The 23,651-nt window shown below is 32.0% G+C and overlaps 1 protein-coding gene across 1 annotated transcript in view; it reads right to left on the reverse strand.

Moving 5' to 3' along the window:
• The window catches only part of LOC144845723 (uncharacterized), a 28,541-nt gene extending 5,687 nt beyond the window's left edge, over window positions 1–22,854 (reverse strand). The window contains exons 1-37 of the mRNA XM_078703151.1: window positions 22,771–22,854; window positions 21,249–21,484; window positions 20,772–21,002; window positions 19,479–19,730; window positions 18,841–18,957; window positions 18,608–18,730; window positions 18,180–18,356; window positions 17,850–18,023; window positions 17,584–17,706; window positions 17,235–17,357; window positions 16,240–16,394; window positions 15,789–15,953; window positions 15,263–15,454; window positions 14,259–14,733; window positions 13,743–13,919; window positions 13,164–13,283; window positions 12,451–12,638; window positions 12,004–12,091; window positions 11,155–11,340; window positions 10,849–10,962; window positions 10,232–10,492; window positions 9,500–9,685; window positions 8,509–8,693; window positions 7,710–7,890; window positions 7,225–7,365; window positions 6,524–6,646; window positions 6,202–6,324; window positions 5,773–6,012; window positions 4,802–4,924; window positions 4,580–4,699; window positions 3,742–3,864; window positions 3,150–3,278; window positions 2,709–2,831; window positions 2,360–2,479; window positions 1,508–1,663; window positions 972–1,088; window positions 99–344 (exon numbers count right to left, since the gene is read on the reverse strand). Of these exons, the coding sequence (XP_078559277.1) occupies window positions 99–344; window positions 972–1,088; window positions 1,508–1,663; window positions 2,360–2,479; window positions 2,709–2,831; window positions 3,150–3,278; window positions 3,742–3,864; window positions 4,580–4,699; window positions 4,802–4,924; window positions 5,773–6,012; window positions 6,202–6,324; window positions 6,524–6,646; window positions 7,225–7,365; window positions 7,710–7,890; window positions 8,509–8,693; window positions 9,500–9,685; window positions 10,232–10,492; window positions 10,849–10,962; window positions 11,155–11,340; window positions 12,004–12,091; window positions 12,451–12,638; window positions 13,164–13,283; window positions 13,743–13,919; window positions 14,259–14,733; window positions 15,263–15,454; window positions 15,789–15,953; window positions 16,240–16,394; window positions 17,235–17,357; window positions 17,584–17,706; window positions 17,850–18,023; window positions 18,180–18,356; window positions 18,608–18,730; window positions 18,841–18,957; window positions 19,479–19,730; window positions 20,772–21,002; window positions 21,249–21,484; window positions 22,771–22,841 (6,184 nt within the window). The 5' untranslated portion in view covers window positions 22,842–22,854. The remainder of the gene's footprint in view (window positions 1–98; window positions 345–971; window positions 1,089–1,507; window positions 1,664–2,359; window positions 2,480–2,708; window positions 2,832–3,149; window positions 3,279–3,741; window positions 3,865–4,579; window positions 4,700–4,801; window positions 4,925–5,772; window positions 6,013–6,201; window positions 6,325–6,523; window positions 6,647–7,224; window positions 7,366–7,709; window positions 7,891–8,508; window positions 8,694–9,499; window positions 9,686–10,231; window positions 10,493–10,848; window positions 10,963–11,154; window positions 11,341–12,003; window positions 12,092–12,450; window positions 12,639–13,163; window positions 13,284–13,742; window positions 13,920–14,258; window positions 14,734–15,262; window positions 15,455–15,788; window positions 15,954–16,239; window positions 16,395–17,234; window positions 17,358–17,583; window positions 17,707–17,849; window positions 18,024–18,179; window positions 18,357–18,607; window positions 18,731–18,840; window positions 18,958–19,478; window positions 19,731–20,771; window positions 21,003–21,248; window positions 21,485–22,770) is intronic.
• Between the last annotated feature and the right edge of the window lie 797 nt (window positions 22,855–23,651).

Here is a 23,651-nt window from a genome sequence, read left to right on the forward strand (position 1 = left end):
AGGAAAAAGGGATATGAAGGAAAGAAGGAAAAAAGGATATGAAGGAAAGAAGGAAAGAAAGAAATAGCAACAACGGTAGACCTATGATATTTTCATACTTTTACATATCTGTCCAGTGCCATTAAATCCAGGATTGCACATGCATAAGAATGAACCAGGAGTATCAGTACAGGTTGCCTGTTGGTGACAGTCATTGGTGTTGTCTGTGCATTCATCTATGTTCGTGCAATTTGTCGATCCATCTCCACGGTAACCATCTACACACATACATTGGTATGACCCTACTATGTTTGTACATTCAGCTTGTGTATGACAACTACTGTTCACATGACATTCGTTAATATCTGTACGAAAATAATATACATGTTATAACACAATTGTAATAATTCATTTGGTATAAATATTGATAATCGGCGGTTATCGACTTAACGATGTATTGTCCCCCAAAAACATGAAAAATTAAGGGAAAAAATAAAATTGTAATAGTCAGTTTTAATCAAGTTATTCACTTCCGTAGAAAAAACGACCACAAAATAATGATTTCACTACAAAGTAAACGGTTAAATTTGACAAGCAATTTTGATTATTTTGTGCCTTAAATTACTGTTTTTCAGGTAAATTTTGTCCTTCTAATTGTTTTGGACAATACTATATATGCGATACTGAAATTGTATATTAGAAAAAGTGTTTCCTTATTCCTTATTCATTGTACGGTATCTTATGTTTGCGATAAAAATGTGATATCGAAGTTTAGTTTAAAATGTTGCTAATAAATGTCTCACCTTCACAAGTTTTGTAACACTAAAATGGTGCAAATAATATAACTGATATAGTTAAAAATGGTATATTTATTTTTTCAAGGGGGCTTATCTTTAAGTACGTTAGTATAAGTCAAAGTGTTAGGATATTTCCTTATTCATTGTACGGTATCTTATGAGTTTAGTTCAAAATGTTGCTTAAAAATGTCTCACCTTCACAAGTTTCGCCATCGCCAACAAATCCAGAGTTACATGTGCATGAATAATTACCAGGTGTATTGGTACAGGTGGCCATTGAATCACATGGCATGGTTGAACACTCATTTATATCTATAAATTAACATTTTAAAAACGAGTATACAATATTACTGTAAAGGAAAACATAATAGTTAATCTTACGTGTTCCTGGTTAAATAAAAATAACGTTGAACTTGACAACTTCGAGTTGAAGGAAGAGGACTACATTATATTTTAGCATTGGTTCTAGATTTTTGTTCATTAAAAGTACTAATTTTAATTCTATCTTGCAATATGATATTATTAATATTATTAAAAACAACCCGTTTAAGCAGTTTAATTCTCTCGATGGTTATAGATATACATACATTTTTCGGGAAGAATTTTCCATCATCAGTGTGAACTGTATTAGTTATATTATTTGTCTATAATGTGTGTTGCAGTGAGTAAAAATAACAGTCAGAATAAGAGTATGTACAAGGAGTATAACCTATTTCAAGAACTATACTTACCAAAGCACATCATTCCATTACCGGTATACCCATCATTGCAATAGCACATGTAGGATCCATTATTATTGGTGCAGTACGCAGCATCATCACATCGGTCATACTCGCATGTTTCATTTCCAGTACAGTAAACACGAATATGTTCACATTCATTGATATCTATGAAATTAAAGCATAAACATAACCTAGTACAATCCAGTGTATTTTTTATAATGGCGGGAAGAAATCTATAATTTAAATATTCATAATCACACATGCCTTTGTATTCGGGTAAATCTGTTGTCAGAAAGTTATTCTTGATAATAATGTAAGGTTATTAAACCCCATGGTTTTCTTTTTCAGCCGGGGTATGATGTTTAGCAACAATAATTAGCCTGTAGTATTATGTCTGCTGAAATTTAGTTGTGTTCGCTTTGTTTTGAAGGATCAATATGTGTTTTTACTTAATTAGTTAGTTTAGTTAATCTACACACATGACTCTTTAATATGTACTGATTTATGTCGCCTTCATTCTTCTATCGATGCTACGTTTATTATGTTTTATATTGACCATTATGAAATAAATGTTAATATCGGAATTGAAAAATGACCAAGACAATTTTTTTAAGGGATCAATATGAGTTTTTACATCAAGTTGATCCGATCCATGTAATGGTGTCTTTTTCTATCATCATCTTATGTTATTGCTAATATTTATGTAGCCTTCATGGCATCGGATACTACATGTTTTGTATTGACCATTATGAAATCAATGTTAAAATTGAAAAATAAAAATTGACATTGAATGTGATATCTTTACACATTGTTGTTATAGGTGTATGTAAAATAACTTACTTACTGTATAAAAAACATTACCTTCACATTGCTTTCCGTTTCCTAAATATCCTGAATTACATGAACATAAATACGTTCCAGGGGCATTTGCACACATTGCATTTTGGTCACATGAAGACGAAAAATCACATTCATTTATATCTGAAAAGGTAAATCAATAACATGAAAGAAATTCTGTATAATATTGTGTTGTATTGTATGCAGCATTAAGGGAAGTTTTACACAACAGCTAAAGTCAAACCCTTTGTAAATTACAATTATAATAATTTACTAACTGCACGCATACAATTCTACAAGGACGGATTCAATGGAATGAGAATTTTCATTTTATTTTTTCTATTTATTATTAAGTAGGTAGGTATTAGCATACCTTCACAGTTTCTCAGATCTGCCGATAACGCATAACCGTCGCCACAAGAACAATTGTACGACCCATCCGTGTCAATGCAAACGTCACTACACATATGTGTATTGTTAGTGCATTCATTTAAATCTAAAAATAAAAAGCAGTTGTAGTATGTAGAGATAATCGTAATGTTTATTTTTACCTTTACTTGTTTATACCCATATAAATACTGATGAATGCGTAACGGCTTGCAGTGGACTTTCTAGACATGAATAACGGTGGTTTAATTTAATAGCTCAAGACAATAACTCAAATTAAAGGACAAAAATAGCATTACCCGTAATTGTTATTAAAATACAAACCATTGTCATGTGTTAGAAGAGGGAAGATTGAAACTACATACTGTATATACTTTAACAATTATAGACTTAAACTGTAAATCTAAATATTAATTACGTTACATACTTAGACAATGCGTTGAATTCCCGTCAATTGCTTCATAGCCGGTCTTGCAGATACACGATACATCATTTCCGTTCATTGAACAAAAGGCATTCACACATGGGTCGGTATTGCATTCTGCCCCTTGTATAGCTATGTGAAGGTAAGTCAAGTTTATATAAATATCATTCAAATAGTATGAACGTAATCCGAGCATAGGACAACATTTACCTAAGACATGATAACTGTGTAAACGAATATTAGCAATCCGTTGGGTCTATTCCTTACAAAGTAAAGTTTAGAATGAGATGATACAACTGTATCTTCTCGAGTAAAATAAGTCTCGATATTCTTTTTTCTTTATCTAGGAATCACATGCTGTACCTCAAGTTATTTGTTTTTAAGCAGTAAACTTCCGCGCCTGACGGCAATAATATGATTTCATGGAACGTAATATTTCAGTTAAGCTTAGCACAATAACTACTCCATTGAACACTTACGTTATCAACCGTGCAATTTTGGTAGACTAATCGGGTTTGAAAATCAACCTGTAGTGTCTATAAACATTCATTATTTGTATATTAGTTGATATACAGCAAAACAATCTGTGACTTACGTTGACAGGATACGCTATCATTGCGTAGTTCATAGTTATTGTTACAATAACAACTATAATGTCCTACTGTGTTGTTACACATTTGATGACAGTCGTTAATTCCAAGTTGGCATTCATCAATATCTGCAATTACATTACACAACATAATCGTATAATACTACTTCATTATTTATAAATCTTTAGTTTTAAGGTCAAATCTTGAATTTCGCAGTGTTATTTTTATATCTTGTTCTCTGTCTGCTAGCATAAGATATTTTTTAATTAAATTAGCTGAAAAGGAGTAAAGTATTTGATTAATTTTTTTCTTTATTTATTATTCAATTTTTATAGTAACTTTGAAGTGTACTTTCTTCTTTCTGTTCCACAATATCAAATGCGTAATCATGTATTATTTCCAATATCATATATTACTCGCTGTTGATAATGTCTGTCTCCGTCGGAAGGTTTAGTTTCAAGGTAACTAATATCTAAGTATTATTTTTTACTAATTTGTAGATTTTTAGTGATGATAGCGTTTACTGTAGGTTGTAGAAATGATTTTTTTTTAATACGTCTTTATCATTTGAAAATCTCTGTTTAAATGTATACTGTAGTCTATTTAAGAAGAAATACAAATTTAAAGGAGAAGACAGAAATGTATATAATATAGCTTGTTCAAAGTGTCCCAACTTTGCAACAATTCAACAATCCCCACCTTTTTTAAAATATATCGTGTATTATTTGACCACATACTAACTGAAATGTGCAACAAGTTGGGATGCGTTGTGTGGATCACATAACCCGTTTATGACGAGTTCAAATCTACCTGTGTTTCTATTATTTATTATTTCAGTCTTACCTTTACATTCGTTTCCAACCAATGAGTAGCCAGACTGACATGTGCACACAAAACTTGCAAGTGTATTGCTACAGTGTGCATTTATGCCACACGTGTTATTTGCCAAACATTCGTTTATGTCTAAAACAAAACGTATACATTAAGTTATAATCTCGTACATGTGTAAATTGTGTTAATTATATTACTGAATCTGTTATTTATTTAGAAATTGTATTACAATACCTGAACATTCCTCATTATTTAACTCATAGCCAAGTTTACATGGACAATCAAATCCTCCATTTGTATTCGAGCACACAGATGTTTCTAAACAGTCATGAGTGTTGCTAGAACATTCATCAACGTCTGTTGGAAAGACAATATCATATCAAGGTATCTTTATTCATAAAATCAAATAATAAACATCAATATAATCAATCGCATTTGCAATAAAACACTGAAATGTGAACAAAGATTATACAGCGCGAGCGGCGGAAGATTAGTCTCGAACCCCCGACTTTCGTGTATTTAGGTTAATATAAGCTTCGTTCCCTCAAGATGACGTTCATGAATATACATATCTATGACGCCACATGAATCACGTAACATGAATCACGTATAAATAGACTATTGTCAGCTGTACTTTGTGGCGTAACGGGTAATGCTCTGTTTTGAGTACTCTAGCCCCGGTTCGAATCTCTACTGATTTTTTTTAATGGAAAATAAATATTGTTTTTATTTGATTTTGAAACAAAATATTTAGTTTCAAAGGACAATTAGATTACAATATATCTTGAATTAACATTAGTTTTCTCAATTAAATTATTGAAGAATTGTTAAACCTTTATCACTACAAATTATTTATTTAAAACAGTACTGTATAAGTTTTAAACTATTTACATGACGAATTCATTAATCTAAAATAAGACGACAAAAAAGGGGTCATCAAGAAGAATACTTTTTGTAGTTTTCGTAAGTTTTTTAAAATACGACTGTAAATCACTAAATAGATTGGTATTGTATGACTCCAAACCACACTTGTTGTTTTTGAGAAGAAAGAAATCACAGCTACGCAAAGCAATGATCTTAATGTTTCAATAACGGTCTAGACATTTTTAATCACTTATTGAAACATGCAATTTCATGTTCCGCAAACATTAATGTAATCAACTAAATTAAATATCTATACTTTAAGAGTTATTAATTATAGTTACCAATGCATGTAGATCCATCTCCAACATAACCACTAGGACAACTACAAAAGTAACTTCCGGGTGTGTTTTCACAAATTGATCGATTACCACAAACACTAGCAAGGCATTCATTGATATCCTCGCAGAAAGATCCATTACCAGTCCAACCAGGCAAGCAAGAACATCTATAGGACCCTTGAGTGTTGATACAGTCTGCGAACATGTCGCAAGAATGAAGTTCACGAGTACATTCATTAATATCTGGTGAAATATGGAAATTACATTTTTAATATTGTGTTAATATTATCTAGTGTAAAAGAAAAATAATACGTGTTCTAATCCCAATTATATAAATGTTATTTCTACAGTACCATTAAAATGACGAGTAATACATTGGGATCGTAAAGATAAGCACTTTGTCAATATGCAAAAAAACAAATGCGTGTATACCTTGACAGCCTTTTCCATCTCCTTCATATCCATTTACACATTGGCAAATATACGATCCACTAGTATCAGTACAGTCAGCATTTTCATCGCATGGATAATCAGCCATATTACATTCGTTTATATCTTAAAATACAAACATTAAATTCATTTTGATTCTTTATTTCTTTCTCAGTCCACAAGAAAATAAACTTTACACAATAAAGTGGAAAGAAAGGGAGAAAAAGGCAGTAAATTTCCCCCAAAGTCTTTATAAATAAATAAATTGTTTTATTATTTAAAAGGCTAATAGTAAATTTTCAGCAGAATCAACTACAGAACTTACTGTTGCATATCTGTCCATTGCCATTGTAACCTTCTGAGCATGTGCAGTTGAATGATCCTTCTGTATTTTCACAGGTTGCATACTCACTACAATCATCAGTCATCATCATGCACTCATCAATGTCTATGAAATATTAATAGTAAATTACAATATACCTTATACAACGAATAATCTGTCTATAATTTCATGTTCCGCTTAGTACATTTATGCATCCATTATTGTACTAACTTTCCCGTTTGACAAGATATAATGAATGTTCCTTTTATTGTTCTGATTTATACATATCATATATTTTTAATCGCTATATTGATGTAAACAGCTTTTTATTGTATGCTCTGGTTGTCTGTACAGAGCCGAAATATAAACAAGGCCAACAGCCATAAGTCGCGTTCTAAAACGCATAGTGATACCGGACCGACAGACAGACAGACCGACAGACAGACAGACCGACAGACCGACCGACCGACCGACCGACCAACATAGTGAACTATAGAGTCGCGTCCACGCGACTAAAAACGCGCCCTCTTTCACCGATAAAATGGTTCACAAAAAAAGAGGTTCAGTATTTTTTCATGCACCTACTAAAAAAAGTATTTGTCATATCAAACTAGTAAACATATAAACAGTAGTGAGCACTTTTTAAAGTAATCTGAGCGTTTCAATTAATATTTTTATTATCAATATTATTTATGTAAGCTTACCATCGCAATTCTTTAGATCAACATTTAAAACATAACCTTCTCTGCAGCTACAAGTGTACGAGCCCAAAGTATTGGTACATTCCTGTTGGCAGAACGATACACCATCTTCTCTGTCACGACCTTCAGTACACTCATCAAAATCTGAATTACAGCAAGTAATATAATTTATGTTACAGGTTAAAAATAATTGATAAGGCCTAATGATAAAATGTGTATTTTATTTAAAAGTTAAATATATTACACTGTATGAAGCCAATACATGTTAAAGATTCATTTATTTCAAAATACCTTACAAATACCTTAACAAATGAAACAAATCGTCGGTATGAGTACATTTAAAAAAATTAGTGTACTAAGATATTTTTTTTAAATAATTAGTATAAACACGTATCAGCTAGACCAGAGGAAGAGTTACAATAACGTTGGTCATTGGAATTATTTAATGATATTTCTATATGGGCCTACCAACAAGATAAATGACGTACCGTAACATTTGAATCCATTTCCTATTAAATCACCAGGGCATGTCGAACATGTAACATTTACTAAGGGTGCCATTTGATCGGTACATGAGACTCCAGGATAACAAGGGTCATCTAAACAGCCATCGTAGTCTTCACTGCAATCAAACCCGGTCCAAGCAGGAGGGCACTCACACTCGGACACCTAAAATGATAATGAAACGTATTAAAGTCTTACTTATTGTGTATTATGTCATTACAGCCTACACATCTTTAACCTTAAAAAATCTAAATTATAAAATTGTTTGGCTCTTGGCTACATTTTTGAGGAAAACCATATTAACTAGAGGACTTGGATAGGAAACGATTGCATGCATAAGAATATGTAGAAGAATTTTATTTTTTATTTTATTTTATTCAGTTGACAACCAACAGCGAAAAAACCGCCACTAACAGGTTGAATGTTTTATAACTCCACGACACGTGCTATCTTTTCACATTATAGAAGTTTTTGAGAGTTATATCTAATGAGTTGAGAAAGTAGTAATTGCTACGCTTGTTTATTCTTCAAATAAACAAAGTAAACACTTATCAAACTCCTACTTTGTATCATCGATACCTTCATCACATTAACACATTACCCCCTTCTTTATTGCCAATGTCCACAAATTGTGAAATATACATTAGAATAGACAATATTAAATGATCAAATTATGCATTTGTTGTCTTTAATAAAAAATATCAACATACAATAGATGTAATATATAGTTAAAACAATTACTGTACTTTTATTTCAATAAAAAAGAATAAACATGTAACTAACTGCAAAATGATTGTTCAGTAGATCTGATCCTTCAACAAGAGCATTAAAATTACAAACTCCGCCATTCTCACAATTACATATAATAACATCTAGTGGGAAGGACGCCGCTGCTCCTTGATCATCCATTGCAACAAGTGTGATCTTAACCTGGTCAGTTGCAAGAGGTGTCCATGTGAAAACACCACCTTAAAAGAAAGAGACAATCACAGTTAAACATAACATGCAGAAGAATAAGAATGTGTCGAGTCTCTGTTGAGGCGAGTCTCTGTTGAGGCGACTGCTCAGTTTTACCAAGTATTATATAACAATTTTTCCATCAGTTCATTTTACCATTGTTAGTTTTCCATTTTTATAGAAATATTATAAATATGTTATTGCACATTTTTGTATGTTTTATTATTTGTTTGTATCTTGTTACAAGTTATATGTTTAAACTATCAATGACTAACAACAATATTATTCAAGAGGTTGCAGATTCCGTGGTATTATGCAACGCATGTACACACATTTAAAGATATGTATCCTCCTAATATATTCTGCGGTACATTTCATTTCGAAACCTGAGCTGCACTGACGAGATCTAATAAGATCGAAACAGTACTGTCTGCAGATTGGATATATATATATATATATTTTTTTTTTTTGTTAATATGCCATTTTTAATTTAATTAATGTCACGTAATAGTTATTCACTTTGACCAAAAACTGAATCGGAAAAAAAATTATTTACCTGAACAAAAAAATAATTAAAAATAAAAAATAAAAATTGTCAGACAATGGTTTTTTGTTCAAATTAAACGTTTCTTTTGTCTTTTTATAAGTGAAATAATAATTTTTGTTTTTTTTACACAAGTAAAAACTTTATTAAACCTGCAAAATGGACTTTTGTAAAATATAATGGCCAGATTGAATGTATAGAGTGTCAATATTTAACATTTCCAATAACTGATATGTATCAAATTAATTTAGTTAGTTTCTCATAATTTCTTACCTGTATCAATACCAGCACCAGGAACAGAATCTTCAAGGGAGTACGTTACAGGACTGTCTTCTGGGTCTGTTGCAACAACTCTTAATATGTACTGAATGCCTACCATCGCCAACAGTTGGTTTGTACCATTCAGAGCATTAGCAGGAGAAATAGCAAGGACACTCGTAATATTTGGTGGGAAGTTATCTTTAAAAGAAAGAGAAATGTAACTTATTATTACTTGTAAAGTCTTAATTATATAAACCAAAATTATTTGTTAGCACTTAAACAGTAAACGAGACAGGACAAAACCTCTATACACAATACTATTACAGTGTCAGTATAACCATTTTCATAATAGTAGTGGTAGAAGTAAGATATTATAGTGTAAGGGTGAAATTTCTAGCCAAAATAGGTTTATATTCTTTGTTTATTGCTTTTGTAAATAACTTGGAACAAAATTGTAATACATCCAAGGTAATTACAGTAGGTACATGCCGCCGTTGTCATGAATATAGGTGTCAATGTTTAGATATTTTGTATGTATCATGTTAAAAAATATATTTGTATTGTTTCGGAAATAATCCTTTCTGACCTATCAACAATACGCATGTATAACATAATCTAAACACATTTCTAATTTAAAGATTTTAGAAATAAAAGTTACCATTAATGTGCATCAGTGCATATTTTATATGGTATTTGATATATTTTCGTACACTGACGATGTAATTTGTAAACATTATTATTTACCCAATTCGTCTAAATCATTGTTGTTATTTTCATTGGTTGACTTTGTGATTTCACCAAAAGAAAGATCACTCGTAATTAGAGAGTCAAACAGACACATTTTATCATTTCCACACATTTCTACTGCCTGGTCGTAGAAATCAGTTCCTTCATGGATCTGAACCAAATCTTCGAAGAACACTGGCTTAAATGTAACGTTATTTACAGAGTACCATGTCTCACCATCGACATAGGTAAACAATGATGTTTCGTTTGTTGTTCTCCCTTAAAAAAACAAAAAAATAAAAAATGTATTCTTTTTAGTATTTCTAATATTTGTTTTAAAATAAAGATTTTACATCAGAAGTTAATTCTTCACATTCCTAAACACATGTTAAATCCTGCTTCGCTGTAAATAACCTGTAGTCACATACGGTACTTATGTTATATGTATTATGTATGTCACTGCCTATCCCGTTTTTGTTTATCTCATGTTTTCCATAGTGTAATTTTAATAAAATAATAATAACTAAAAGCTACAAGAAAGCTAAATTTGCATACAAGGTTAGAAAGGGCATTTTTATTATTAATTGCGATCGGTATTTATTCATATTTCTTGTTTGGATTTTATTCATTCTTACATGTGCTTGCAAACTGGAAAGCATAACTGTCTGTTACGGTTGTGTTTGGTTCAATAACAAGTGTTGTGTCGTTCGGTAGAAGAAAGTCATCAGTAACGTTGTCATTCCAAACACCTACAAAATATGATTAATTTCAAAATTGCAGTAACAAATTGTTGGATGAATTCAAATTATTATAGTACTATAATATAACTTGTTTTGTGATGATATTTATGTGAGTGTACTTCAGTATAACACTAATAATCCCTACGTTTATGGATAATTATAGGGTTCTTCGAAACAAATAAAATACATTAGTAAGCCTACCGTATAAGCCGTTTGTTTGTCCTTTATAACTGTCAGGAATGGATGCAACTATGTCTAGTGCTGTTTCAACTAACCCAATTGATAGAGAAATACCAGATGACCATGCGGCAACAACACGGTTAGCAGTTGAATTACCAGAAGGAAGACTTATCGAGAAAGTGCTATCAGCTTCTGAAACATACGGTTCTACAGAAGAAAAGAAATCAAATACATTATCATTAGGCCTATACTTACTTACTTACTTACTTACTTACTTACTTGTTGTAAAACAGTGTCACATCATTATGTATCGTATCGAGTGTATTATGTAAATGTGGTGTTAGGATAGGTTTATGGCATAAAAGCCAGGCGTCACATGCGGATTCATATCACAATACAATACAATGTATTACATAGTGTAATTTGCCTTTGACAAATTATAGATACTGTACGCCAGGCTTGTGGCTGATAAGACTGGTGACAAAAGCAAGCATTTTGTATACGCCGTTTATAACTCTAAATCCCAGCTTTGCCTTTCAAATAATTTAAAAATATATTTAGGTGTTGGGTTCTGTGAGTTGGGTCTGTTGATCGCCAGTACTGTTCATTGTCGCTAGACAGGATATCGTAATTGAATCGGCTGTCGACAATGATTAATTCGAATCAGCAGATTTACTTACTTACTTTACAGAAAAGCAGGTGACATAACATAAAATTAACGTTTTATTGGAGAGAATATACGAAGCCAGGACTGTTCAATAATAGTCAATCTTTCAACTCATAAAATATTTTCGTCGTACAATGCACACACATTAATTATTTGCAGTATTGTCATCAAACATTTCATGAAGTAAAAATAATTTATATTACCATTGCCCAAGTCTGTTTTATTAACAGCAATGCTACCATTGACAACAATTTCGAAATCACTAGCATTCGAATTTAATTTAAACTCCACCTGTAAATCAAGTAAAATATTATTACAAATAACTGTATAAATACAAACCACACAGTGGTATCTGGAATTTATAATAATGAAAAACTATGAAGATGAGGAATAGCCGCAGATGTGATGTAGTTGAAATGTTGATTCTATAACTCTAGTTTTACTCATTCCGATTTATTTAAATCAAGCTATTTGTGAAATTTGGAATAAAATACTCATTTTGATAATTGTATTGATTTCCACTTGACTTTAAACTTGCATTAATGTTAGGCCTAAGTATTAAAACATAATTCTATACAAAACAATAGTTATGTAATGTCACTGGCTTTATAAATGTTATCTACCTACTAACTATTAAAAATAATATTTACTTTAGTAAAAGCAGCCTGAGCTGCAATTGCTGTAAAGACTGTAGCATCTACATCGTTCCTAAATTTCTGCATTCGTCCTTGTAACATGAATTCGTCGTTGACATTCAAAAGTAAATATTCCCCGATTCCATTAAATGTATATTCAAGACCATCCAGCGTACGCATGTGCGGATCACCAAATACCCATCCTAAATACAATTTCATTGTTGTTTTAGTGGTATCATTATTAATCATTATTATAAGTGTTTTGCGTATTTTCCACTAAATTAAACTAATCATAAAAGTTTGTTTCGTCTTTATTATTTTGTAAAATATATATAATTTACAAATAAAGACGAAACAAACTTGTATGGTTAGTCTAAGGTTAAGTTTTAGGTTGTAAGTAGTAGTAAATTGTATTAGCCTATTCTGACTTGTTGTTCTAAATATTTTGTTAACGGGCACACAATCATCGCCATGACTACATTTCGGGTTCTTTGGAAGAAAGAATGTGTCATTTCATTTTATTAGAATTACAGTAGTTAGGCCTACATATGTTTAATAGTTAATTATACCTGTATGAAGTAAACATTAGATAATTTTGTTTTTATTTATCTATTTTTGTCTATCTATATACTATTTGTCAGTCCGTGCATTAATCTCCATCTATCAGTCCAACTATCCGCCCCAATAGTCGGTCCGTCTGTCGGTCTATCTGTTTTCACAAGACTTACCGATATTTGGTGGTATGTATCCTTGGCAAGTACCTTTTGGTCTTACCTCCGCATATAAGTTACAATAGTAAGGATCATTTGATTCAGCACAGCAAACGTGGCGGGGAATCCAATCCAAGTCTAAAATAAAGGTTTTTTTTATTGTTATTAACCACATACAAAGTGTAATACCGTGTGTAAATTAAATGATTATTAATCATTATAAGAAATGCCTACCGGTTTTATTTTTTACAAGAAACTTGGTATCGAAAGGGTACGTTGTATGAAAGAAAAACCAAATTCAATTGTCAATTGTTTTTTTTCTTTTTTTTTTCTCTTTTTCTTTCATTTTTAATTTTTAATATTTTGTTTTATATTGTAATGTGTCAGTCCCTGTTGCTATTTCTATCTAACACTTCTTTCCAAATATAGTTTTGTATTTTATTTATGTTTATGTACGGTTTGCTGTTAATTTCTGCGGTTTTAGAATCGATCTGATATTGTTATATGTAATATTTTAAATCTTTTTCTGTAAATGATCTTAACAGTAATTGAATATCACAAGCATATAATTCTACACCAATTATATTACCGACTTACAGAAATGTAGGAAAAATAGAAAGAAATTGTTCCCAACAAAATGATATCGTTCCACGAAACTACTTGAAAACACATTGCCTCCATATCCTTCAATGAGTGACCCATCTCCCCTGTAACAACATGTCATACCCGCTCCTGACCATGATGCAACTTGCGTCTGCAGACAAAAGGGGTTTCCTAAAACATAAATATATACTTATTTTAGATTTATATTATATCTAAATAGAATAAGTCTCTCTATAGTATAGTGTGGTCAAGCAGAGACCACGTTTGTTGACGAGGAAATATGTTGATAGAAATGGGAGAGACCGATGTTACACTATGCTACATGTAGTTTTGCTTATGTATTTACCATCACTGTCACAATAGTAACACTATAATGACCATTTTACGACTGCCCTCTTAATCGGTAATGATGATTCTTTAAAAGTTGTATTATTGATGATTTACGTCAAATCACACTGGCTATGATGACAATAAAGTTTTGAATTATAACATATACAAGTAATAACTCACCATCCGCGGCGTTAATGGCGTCTACCAGTTCTGACGAAACAGAAGATGTTCGGGATGCACGTCCGCGTCTACTATTTCCAAAAGATAGATCGTTGGAACTCTGTGTATGTACGCATGGACATACTCCAAATCCACTTAACCACCATAGGTTACTCGATTCTGTGTTTCTCCAATCCATACAATATTGCCTGTAATTGACCGTATTTTCGGTATTCATTTCCAATCTAAAGAACCATTGACCATTTAAGCCAGTATTACTCGTGGAATCTGGAGAATATCTTGAGTTAGCAGTTGGAAAATAATTTGAATTTAGCTGGACGTTGTTGTATTCTCCATTTACTCCGACTCCATAACCAATAATCACATTTTTCTTATCAAGAACATCTGGATTCCACTGCATCCCATTGATCTCATAATTAAATAATGTAAAACTATACACACCGTCTGTGATAAGTGCTGCTTGGAAGGTTGCCGTCTGTAAATATTAGAATGAACATGTGTGTTATGCATTGGTTTACTATGCTATAAATTTTACTGTGGCGTGCAGAAGCAATTTCATTACCTCCTTTTCACACACCGCTCCACCCACTTTTTCTTCTGGAATATTCAGTAGTTAAATAAGACAAATCGAAAAAACGAAGACATAGCAGCCCGAAGGCAGAAATAAGAATTAAATTTATAATCACTCGAATATTAAGAGATTATAAAAGCATGACATTCAATGGTAAAAATAATAAAATGTCGTAAGGAAGAAAGATAGATTAAAATTCTGCTGATGTTATCAATTTACCAAGTAAGGGATTTGATTATTCTGATATCTCTTAGTTTTGCATAATATGTAGTGTTAGTTTGGTATTGTATTCAATGTATACTAATCGTCAGGAAATGGTAAAAGGTAGAAAATATAACCTGTACTCTTCAAGCGGTAAGTTACAACAACACGCGCAATACTTTTGCTTCACCATTATTTAGCATGAACTAAAAAATATAGTGCAAAGTATTACCTTCCCATCATTATTTTCTACCGGATATTGCGGTATTTTCTCCCATGTTACAACCAACATCCACTTGCCCATCCAATTATCGTCGAGATTCAGAATTCCCAATTGACTTGAAAATTGCCTTGTGCGATTTGATGCTAATGCTAACATTTCTATGTCACGTTCACCTCCTGTGTCCATATTATTTTGGTACACCTAAATTTGGAAAACAACAGTTGTTGCATTTGACTAGTAAAAGTAAAATTTTTATTGTTGAATAGTAGTATTACACCGTTGTAAACTAAAATAGCTATTATAGTGCATGGTCTATGTCTATGTCTATGGTTTATTTTATTGGTTTTCATAATGTCTTATCATTTTCAAATCTGGTAGGACTTAGTATTTATTTGACGAGAATAAGAGTGTGCTACTACAATATGACTAGACAGCCTATGACAGTGAATACCTTTATAAACTAAGTAGGATTAGTTGTTTTTCGATATGCTACTGATCAGAATAATGTAGGCATACCGTGCACAATTATACTTACGTTGTAATACACTTCACCAATGTCACCCGATAAATCGGAATCCGCCCAGAACGGAGCGATAACTTTAAACGGGTAGTTTCTGTAGAGACCATCGGTTGGTGGATTTGCCAGTCCATATTTTGGAGCATTTTCTTGAGACAAAACAATTGCTCCATTTTCAGTACACTACAGGTAGTACATAAAATAATTTCAAATTTAGTTTTTAATGGTTTTCGTTAAAGAAAACCTAGAACTATTGTTTATGGAATGGTTCTATGTGTGGTAATGTTTTCTAAAACAAAACAAAAACCTAAAACGAATTATTTGGGAGTCTATCTGTCTCCGTACAATAATAACAGTGAGATTGTATTGACATATATTGAAAACAGTTCAAAACACTTAACTGACATAGGATAGAAAATCATAAATGTTGATTTGTGTACTCTCAGTATACACAGTAGGGGGTACTTACGTATATACTGTATATAAAATCGCCATGGAATGGAAATCCATTGGTAGGTTTAAAAGTCGGCGATACCTTCTCTGGTATATCATTGGAAGACAATTCATAAAGGGTATTTAGACTGTCGTCACCTTGTTCGGTACCCCACGGAAAGAAGAAATCAACTGGAATATATAATAGAATAATGTTATTTTATCGTTGTTAACATCGTATAATTATTGTTGTTTTAATCATGTTATCTATCAATTAAGAGATATGGCAATACTAAAATAAGGCAGGGAGAGCACATTTATAAAGAAAAGCCCCAAACAATAGAAAGAATATCAAGAGCAATCAGGGAGTTTTAAACTCCGTCAAAGCGTAAAAAGAGAACAATTGTCGATAATAAAGGAGGCAACAGTCAATAAAATTAATAAATTTTCGATGCGCGAAGCATGCAGCATAACAGTTCGCCGTGACATCTAAAGTCCTATTTAAAATGAATTGCTTTATTCTCTCGTATTACTGCAATAACGAGCTGTTTAGATAAATACTTCCCCCTCTTCATAAGCCAGCTCGGTCTCTCAGAGTCAACCGTTTTGTCGAATTACCTCATTGTAAAACCAGCAGACTTAGGTCGTCTCCAGTTCCCACCATGGTTGATATAATTAATAGGCACCACTAGCCCTTTTTTTTCGTTAAGTCAATGGGCCTTGTTTGGTTCCTTGTTGTAATTTGGTACCCCAGTATTTTAAAGATATTTAATAAGTGAATGTTTTGATGTTTTTTATTCATGTATGTTTTTTTAATTCATGGTACGATATTTAATTTTAATAGGATGGTTCTATTTTTATAGCAATTTTATCAAATTTTTATATTTTTGTAATGCAATTCATTTCAGTCCTTGACCGTCGTTTTGTAATTGGCTGTATTTTTAATATACCGAATAAATAAAAAATAAATAAATAAATAACAAAAATGACCAAATCTACAACATGTTATTTGGGTAAAACGTAGTTCATTACCTTCACAATTATATCCATCTCCAAAGAAACCTTCACCACATTCACATGTGTAACTTCCGTCATTGTTGAAGCACATGGAACCAATTTCTGCACATTCGTTAATCAGAAGGCATTCGTTTATATCTTAAAATAGAAAATATATATGTTGCTCTATTTATAATATTAACGAAAAGGAAGAAATAGAAGAATATTTGGTCTTTGTTTAGAAAGTATTACATATTATTAGGAGAAAACGAATAATATGTGAATGAGTGAGAGCAAACGAGAGAAAACATTAACATTAAATGCAAAGTTAAATATTTAATTAAAATAAATGGTAAAGATTTGTGAAATAAATATTACACTTTACCATTGCATTGTGTACCATTAACAACATATCCATCAGGACATTCACATCTGAAACCACCGTCTTCGTTGATACAAGTTCCAATTTGATCACATGTATAAGGATTTTCTGTACACTCATCAATATCTTGAGCACAAAAAAACAAAAAATATTATTATTATAATTTATAAGTGTGCAGAGTAACTAATACTATTTCTTTTTTACTTTAAGGAAAATAGCCTGAGTTTAAATAAAATGTTACTCATTGAGTTTATTGTCGGCATACATACCTCGACACCCACGAGGAGCAGGCTGATCATATATTCCATTGTTACAAGTTGTAGCGACAGCTGAAGTTGGAACAAGCTCATACCCGTCCATTTCACAAACAAATTGCAAGTTACTACCATGCGTATACGAACCAGTAATCACAACACCATCAACCGAGAGTTGAGGACAATCAGCTGTTTTAACAAAAACATTGTTAATTTCCAACAACCAAATTATTTAGACCATTACACAATTAAAAGCCATTTTTTTTGTATATAAACTTATGTAAGAATAGTTCTATTATGTCTATTATGTCTATAATAGGTAACGTATGCCAATTTTATACCAACCGTAACAACTAGGGAACTGAAACACACCGCCGATCAGACAAGGACTAACTGGCATACCAACTAAAGTATACCCTCTAAAACAGCTATATGTTATGTTTTCTCCAATTCCAAAATTACATTTCGTTCCTTCTATAATAACAGCATCAGGTATTATTGAAATATCCCACTTGCAAAATCCTTTGATATAAAATACATAAAATTGTTATTTTTACGGTACAGAACATCACATAATCTTTCAAGGCATGTATATTTTCATTCTGTGTTTGTATTTTTAGCCTACTTTTGATGGCTACAACATTATAACATAATACATCGGTTGCTCATGTGGATAAATGATGATAAATGTACTCCGAATAATAAATGGTTTATTTTGAAAAAGAATATTATAGCAATAATATTAGATAAAATGAATTAGAAAAATACAAAACCTGAGCAAAACGACTCTTCTTCTTCGGCACTGTTATAGCAATCGAAATAGTTGTCACAAACATAACACTCTTGGATACATTTTGAACTGTTAGGACAACGGAACTCGGTTGAAAGGCAGGACCCTATAATTGTGTAACGAATTAGGAACACATTTTAGATATCTCAATTATCTGGGAATGTTCAACTCACTAAAGATAGCAAAGTATTGGGTTTTAAAAAGTATTTAACATACCACAATTTTCTTCTGATTCATCAAACGCGTCTTGACAATCCGGTAAGCCATCACACTTGAATCTGTCTGCTATACACTTTTCTGGACAGCGGAAAAACCCCACGTTGCAGGAAGCACCTGTTAGTAAAGAAGGCAGTGACAACAGTATTTACGTATACCATTTTAGTAAAAGAAAAGGCCTCACTTTTTTAGGCGAATTGCGGTTACAATTTATGCTAATGCCGTACTGTGATGTCCTTTACCTTTACATGCATATCTCAAAATTAGATATATAACTACCCTGTATATATACATGTTGAACTATTACTGTACATTCATGCAAAACACCAATTTTTGGGGGTTATTTTATTCGTAAAAAGATTAATTACATTTGTTTGTAAATAATTATTTGTTTTTAGTCTTCAAGAAAAACATTGTACAAATCATTAATTATTTTCACGTTATGATTTGATGAATAAACGTATTTGTATTTGTAGCTTGACAAAAGAGCTTATCTACAAAAACCTACATTTGTTTAATTGACCCCCAAACGTGTTTATTTTTTCACTTAAAAAGTGTTTCAAATAATAAATGTCATCTTCATCATAAACATTTTGTGGGATATATGTTCTTTTCAAGTGATATGTACCCTCACTTACCAGTTATTTCAATTGTAAAGGAACACATAGAATTCAGTCCTTCGTCATCAATTGCAACGTACATTAATGTATATGTGCCTTCTTCAAATGAATCTCCAGAGACATACATATTACTGGCGAAGGGTATGACAGTAACCCCGCCAGCATTGTCTGTAGCGATTGCATCATTCCATATAATAACAATGCTATTCGTGTTAATAGTCAGCATTGTATTGATATTACTTGGACATGTTATTCTTGGGGGTTCCATATCTAAAATAAAAATGATATATATTTATATTTTTTTTTGTAGGTGAAATTTATGTACATTCTTTGTGATCTACGTAAAGATCATAATACACAAAAATCAAATTGATCAATATATAGAATATTTAAAACAGCTGATTCCCGTACGGTGTTTTTTTTTCTACCGAACAAAACATCGTGCACTATCGTTGGTACTGGGCCATAATAGACCATCGTTCCTAAATAATAACGTAACCCTAATCCTCTAAATAATTTCTCACATTATGAAAATAAATATACAACCAGTAAAATCATTAAGAACATGAATATCAACATACAGTTACTAAACTTTTCTTTTTTTTCTCCTTTTCATTTCTCCAAAAAGCAAAAAGAAAAACATGGAATGATGACGTAAACAAATATGACTGGCAAATTGTGCAACTACATATTTACATATAAATACATATTTATACAGGATTACACAATCAGTTAAAAGAAAAACCTGTTTTATATTGTGGTCCTGTCAGCATCCACTACATACCAGTAGTCAACATCAACAAGTTCGGATGAGCTGAGGCGGCTAATTATAGTGAATGAATTAGATCTAATATCCATTTCAATAGTTTGTTTTTCAAAATACACTTACTAAACTGTGTACAATTTGGGACACCATAGTTACACAGCTTAATAATGTAAATTCTGTTTAACATGTATTATTTTAAAAGGAAATACACTATGTATTTACTAAATATATTTCCCTTGGTGTAGGCCTGATGTCGTCGAATCACCATCTTAAACTTTCTTCGTGGATCACTGGTTTTTTACTAAAAACTAAGATTGCGTAAGCGCAGATTCGCAGTCACCGGTGATGATCAAATTTGCATAAGAAAGAAGTAGACCGACACAACGTTGATACGTTGATTCCACACAAAAGGAATAAACGATCGATTCCTATCTCTTGGATTGTGTCAGATGTAATGCTATAATTATTACAAACGAAACAGGTATAGAAAATGTAGGTTACCTGATAAATTCGTTAGTAAACATTTAACTATGAATAAAATATACCTGCGATGGTAATGTAGTAAACACAGGATGCATGTCGCCCCAAACTGTCTTGTGCTGTATATGACACGTTGTGTTGGCCGATTAGAAATTTAGTTTCTTCTGGAATAACATTTACATAAAAGTCACCATAAGCTCCATTGATAGTGGGCTCATCCAATTCAACAATTGCATAGTTTAACCCTACTCCAGTTGGAAGCGTGACGTCTGCTGGACACTCAATGATAAGTAGCACTAGTAATTTAAAATCAAACATAATGTATTTTGTTATTATTATTATTATTGCTAATTATAAAGTAATATTTTAACATAACTAAACATGACCAATTCCAAAAATATTTGAGCGTAAAATACTGATTAACTTCTAATTAAATGAGATAGTTACAATTTACACAGGTAAATACAAATATAAAATCTTATTTACATATTATAGAAATGGTTACTGAAGAATTAACTGTAATAACATATGAAGGTACTTACAAAAGGATGTTGTTGTCGGAACAGCTACAGTGGATGAACTAATACATTCGAGTACAACGTCAAAACATTCATTTTCAGAACAGCTACCAGGTGAACTAATCGTAACAGTTTTACTAATTAGCGTATCATCAAAGCAAACTGCTGATACATTCACAGTCTCGCCAACAGGAACCTCAGCACAAATACGTCCCTTGTCATTAGTCATGTACATGGTCACAGAATCAGATTTCGAAATACTAAAGTAAAATTGTAGGCACGTTTAATATAGTAATCTAATCAACTTTAATAATCAGTATTATAAAAATAGAAATAGTGCGTAGGGGAGCTGTAACTTGGTTGTTAATTTGCTTGCCTTCCAATCTCAAGGTATAAGGTTCAATCCGGACATAGTAAAAGTGTTGTAACTCATGACTCTTTCAACTCCACTCTCTATATTACGCCTTAAAATGAGACTTAGTTTATAAGCACAATACATTATAAAATAGTTTATCCATCTTGTAACTGCCAAGTTGCTCGCTGTTGGATGCGTATTAAATAAAAAAAAATTTAAATTAAAAACCGGTAAAAAATATAAGTAATACATAAGAACACTTGAAATTTTCTAGTATCTCTAATTATTGTGCATTGTAAGCTGTAAATTGGAGGACAATAGTAGAGAGCCACACAAAATGCCATGGATTCTTGTCATTTGATTGGATGATCGTACAGTACATTGAACTCCTGCGTCATCATGATTTCGTTCGTTATAATGAGAGTAAAATTTGGTTACTAGAGTACGTGTTTTCGTGAATTTCGTTATATGTGCGTGGTTTATAACTACAAAGCGAGAAACCACGCAGGACAAGAGACGGTTGGCTGATCGCATTCGAAAACCAACCAGAAGTGTCCGCCGTCTATAAGTGTTCTGGTACCCATCCATACGATTTAGGCATTGCCCAGCCAGTCATTAAAATTAGTATTAAAAAAAAGTGTTTTATATTCGTGTAATAGAACAAATAATTTCATTCAGTGAAAATGTCTTATATTCACCTCGTGGAATTATTTGTATGGCTACCATTCCACTCATGGAAATTGACTATTTTTTAAAAATATCAGGTCATAATAGCTAGCAATGACAACACATCAATATAAAATAGTGTATTTAACACACCTGATTTGTTAATAACGCATCGCGCACAGACCGATCAACGACACACTATGAATAGCATTTATAAACGTTCTGCCACCAGAGATTGTTTATTTCTGCTATTAACTGTTCTACTCCGCGTCCGAAATTGAATGGTCAAGCTGTCCAACATAATTAAAAAAGGATTAGGCCTAATTGAAAACAAAATAGAACAGTAAGTTTTGAATTCTTGAAGAGCTTGAAAATATCTCATACAATGAAGCAGTCAATCATTAAAAGCATGAAAATACATTCATACCGAACACACAGCAATTACCAACTATCGAAGATGAACATTACAATTTAAGCGAAAAATGACAATAGAAAAAGATAACATAATAAACTAAAATGTCTTACGATATATTATGTCTTTCAATAGGAATATTACACTGGTCGTCACCACAAGTTTGAATTTGAACACAACCCATTGCATACGGTGTAGTAAATGTTTCTGGTAATTGTGTTGTTTGTTCCCGACATTGGAGAATAAGAGCAACTTCGCTACAAGTTCCTACAACACAATCACCGGTGGTTTCCGGAGTGACTGTTGCATTGGCAATTGATCCATCTTCACATAACGCAGAAACAGTAATTGATTCACCGACCGTAGCAGCAACACATACAGTACCGTTAACATTAGTGGTATACATTTCAATTATTCCTGATGACTTCTCCAACACGCTAAAACAAAACAGGTAAACAAACAATAGTAAATTTAATAGAAAATAATATCATCAATGAACTTACAACTTCAACACCTAATTTCTATCAATTATGGAAGAATAACTTTGATTTGTTACCGAAACATATTATTTAAAACTTACCTTATGTTTGTAAAAACAACTGGTTCAAGACACTGGTCGTCAGCACAAGTTTGAATATTAACACAACCCATTGCATACGGTGTAGTAAATGTTTCTGGTAATTGTGTTGTTTGTTCCAGACATTGGAGAATAAGAGCAACTTCGCTACAAGTTCCTACAACACAATCGCCGGTGGTTTCCGGAGTGACTGTTGCATTGGCAATTGATCCATCTTCACATAACGCAGAAACAGTAATTGATTCACCGACCGTAGCAGCAACACATACAGTACCGTTAACATTAGTGGTATGCATTTCAATTATTCCCGATGACTTCTCCAACACGCTAAAACAAAACAGGTAAACAAACAATAGTAAATTTAATAGAAAATAATATCATCAATGAACTTACAACTTCAACACCTAATTTCTATCA

Source organism: Antedon bifida, chromosome 6 (assembly GCF_963402885.1).
Source record: "Antedon bifida chromosome 6, ecAntBifi1.1, whole genome shotgun sequence".
Taxonomy (NCBI): Eukaryota; Metazoa; Echinodermata; class Crinoidea; order Comatulida; family Antedonidae; genus Antedon; species Antedon bifida.